Source organism: Haematobia irritans, chromosome 1 (assembly GCF_050003625.1).
Source record: "Haematobia irritans isolate KBUSLIRL chromosome 1, ASM5000362v1, whole genome shotgun sequence".
NCBI classification, from domain to species: Eukaryota; Metazoa; Arthropoda; class Insecta; order Diptera; family Muscidae; genus Haematobia; species Haematobia irritans.
Window position 1 is genome coordinate 111,342,623 of NC_134397.1, and position 1,699 is coordinate 111,344,321.

The following is a 1,699-nucleotide window of genomic DNA, read 5'->3' on the forward strand; positions in this document are numbered from 1 at the left end:
TTAATATCAAATAACGCCAAATGAGAATGTATAGCATTGGTTATCGCTTATCTGTTATTTGCTTTTAATTTTAGTTTTGTTTACACAAGGAAAATTTCATTTGTGAAAAGACAACTATTTTTGGAGTGTACTTACGCCATTTATATTAATCCAAGGTATTTGCGGATTTACAGCATCTGTTATCAGCGGGGAATTCCGCTGTTGATAATCGCTTATATTAATTTCTATGATCAATTCAATGGAAATCATTCAATCGATAAACATGAGTTAATTGTATTTAATGGATTCGAATTCGGATTCGGGTAATTGACTTTTTGTAAAATGTAATAAATATGTGGGTTTATATGTCTATATACTACGTTTGCATGTTTGTATGTATGTATGTATATACAAAAGGGTTCCCTACATATCATTTATTGACGTCATGTCCTATCATCTCTCTAGTAGTAATACAGACTATTGCAATTAGAAGAATGTACTCGATAGCAAGCGGCAAACTGGGCATACGCATATAGGCAACATTGGTAGCAATCCATAGGATAGACAATTTGATATCCTATATGCAAAAAGGGAAGAGGGGAAGACCAGCATTACTATATGACGTTATTGTTTCCAGAGGATAAACAAACCTTTACAAGTCCATTGCCAACGGGCGTGTCCATATTGTTTTTTAAAATAACATTTTTTATTGTTATAATCGGGATATCCTGGATATGCTGGATATCCTGGTGTGGTAGGTGGGGGTTTAATGGGCGACTCAGTTGGTGGTGATTGAGTATTATTATCATTGGGCTTTGGTGTAGGTATCTCAGGCTCTATAGTTGTAGGAGGTTGAGATATTTCTGTTGTAGTGGGCACAGAAGAAGTTGTTGTTTCTACGGCTGTAGTTGTTGTTGTCGGCTCAGGTGTTGTAGTAGGATCAATCATTGTAGTTGGTTCTGGCGTTGTTGTCGTAGTTGTTGCTGGTGGCTCCAATTCTGGCGGTGGCATATCCTGTGCCAGAGTTCCAATTAATAACAAATTCAAAATAATCCACAATTTCAACTAAAATTAAAAACAAAACATCTTTTTGATTTCCTTCGCAGAATTTTCACTATAACCACAATTACCATTGTTTTTATTTTTTATTTCGTTTTGCTATTATTCTTCTAAAAATACCGCACCAAAGATATGCACTTATTTTTAAAAATATATAAGATTGTGGCTATATTTTGGTGTTTACCCGTGCTCGATCTATTCGATACTGAAACATTTCCAATTGCGTTGATGCCTTTACAAAGTCTCTCAAATCTGAGTAGAGATAGTTGTGGTTCGCTAGTGAAATGCTAAAAGTGTTCGTTCAACCGTTGTTTGTTTGGGTGATACGAGAATCACAACGTGTGGAACGAAAACAGATCAATTCATTGGTGACTTGACGTCATAGTAGTAAATAAGACACAGGTCCCTGATAGATTAGGGAAAATTGAAGCTTGTGGAAAAGATTAGCTAAATAAACCGAGTGAGTCATATTCATTCTTATATATGGCTTCCAGACGCTCAAAGAATAAATGCTTTTTTCCAAAATATCAGTTCAGAAAAACGATGCTTTCTTTATGTCTTTATAAAAACAAAAATATTGTTGGAGACTATTTGACGGCTATACACTGAAAAAAGAGGATGTGCGATTCCAAAGATTCAGATTTTCGTATTGATTCCGAGC

General features: G+C 35.1%; 1 protein-coding gene across 1 annotated transcript; it reads right to left on the minus strand.

Moving 5' to 3' along the window:
• Positions 1–234: 234 nt before the first annotated feature.
• Positions 235–1,267, minus strand: LOC142221682 (uncharacterized). Its single transcript, XM_075291447.1, has 3 exons — positions 1,110–1,267; positions 630–1,044; positions 235–556 (listed from the first exon to the last, which is right to left on the minus strand). Exons 1-3 carry the CDS (start codon positions 1,110–1,112, stop codon positions 441–443), a joined length of 534 nt encoding a protein of 177 aa, XP_075147562.1. The 5' UTR covers positions 1,113–1,267; the 3' UTR covers positions 235–440.
• Between the last annotated feature and the right edge of the window lie 432 nt (positions 1,268–1,699).

Excerpts from the sequence above, each read along its gene's own strand:
- LOC142221682 (XM_075291447.1), bottom strand. Across the intron at positions 557-629 it reads TTGGCAATGGACTTGTAAAG|GATATCAAATTGTCTATCCT; the intron begins GTTTGTTTATCC and ends TTTTGCATATAG.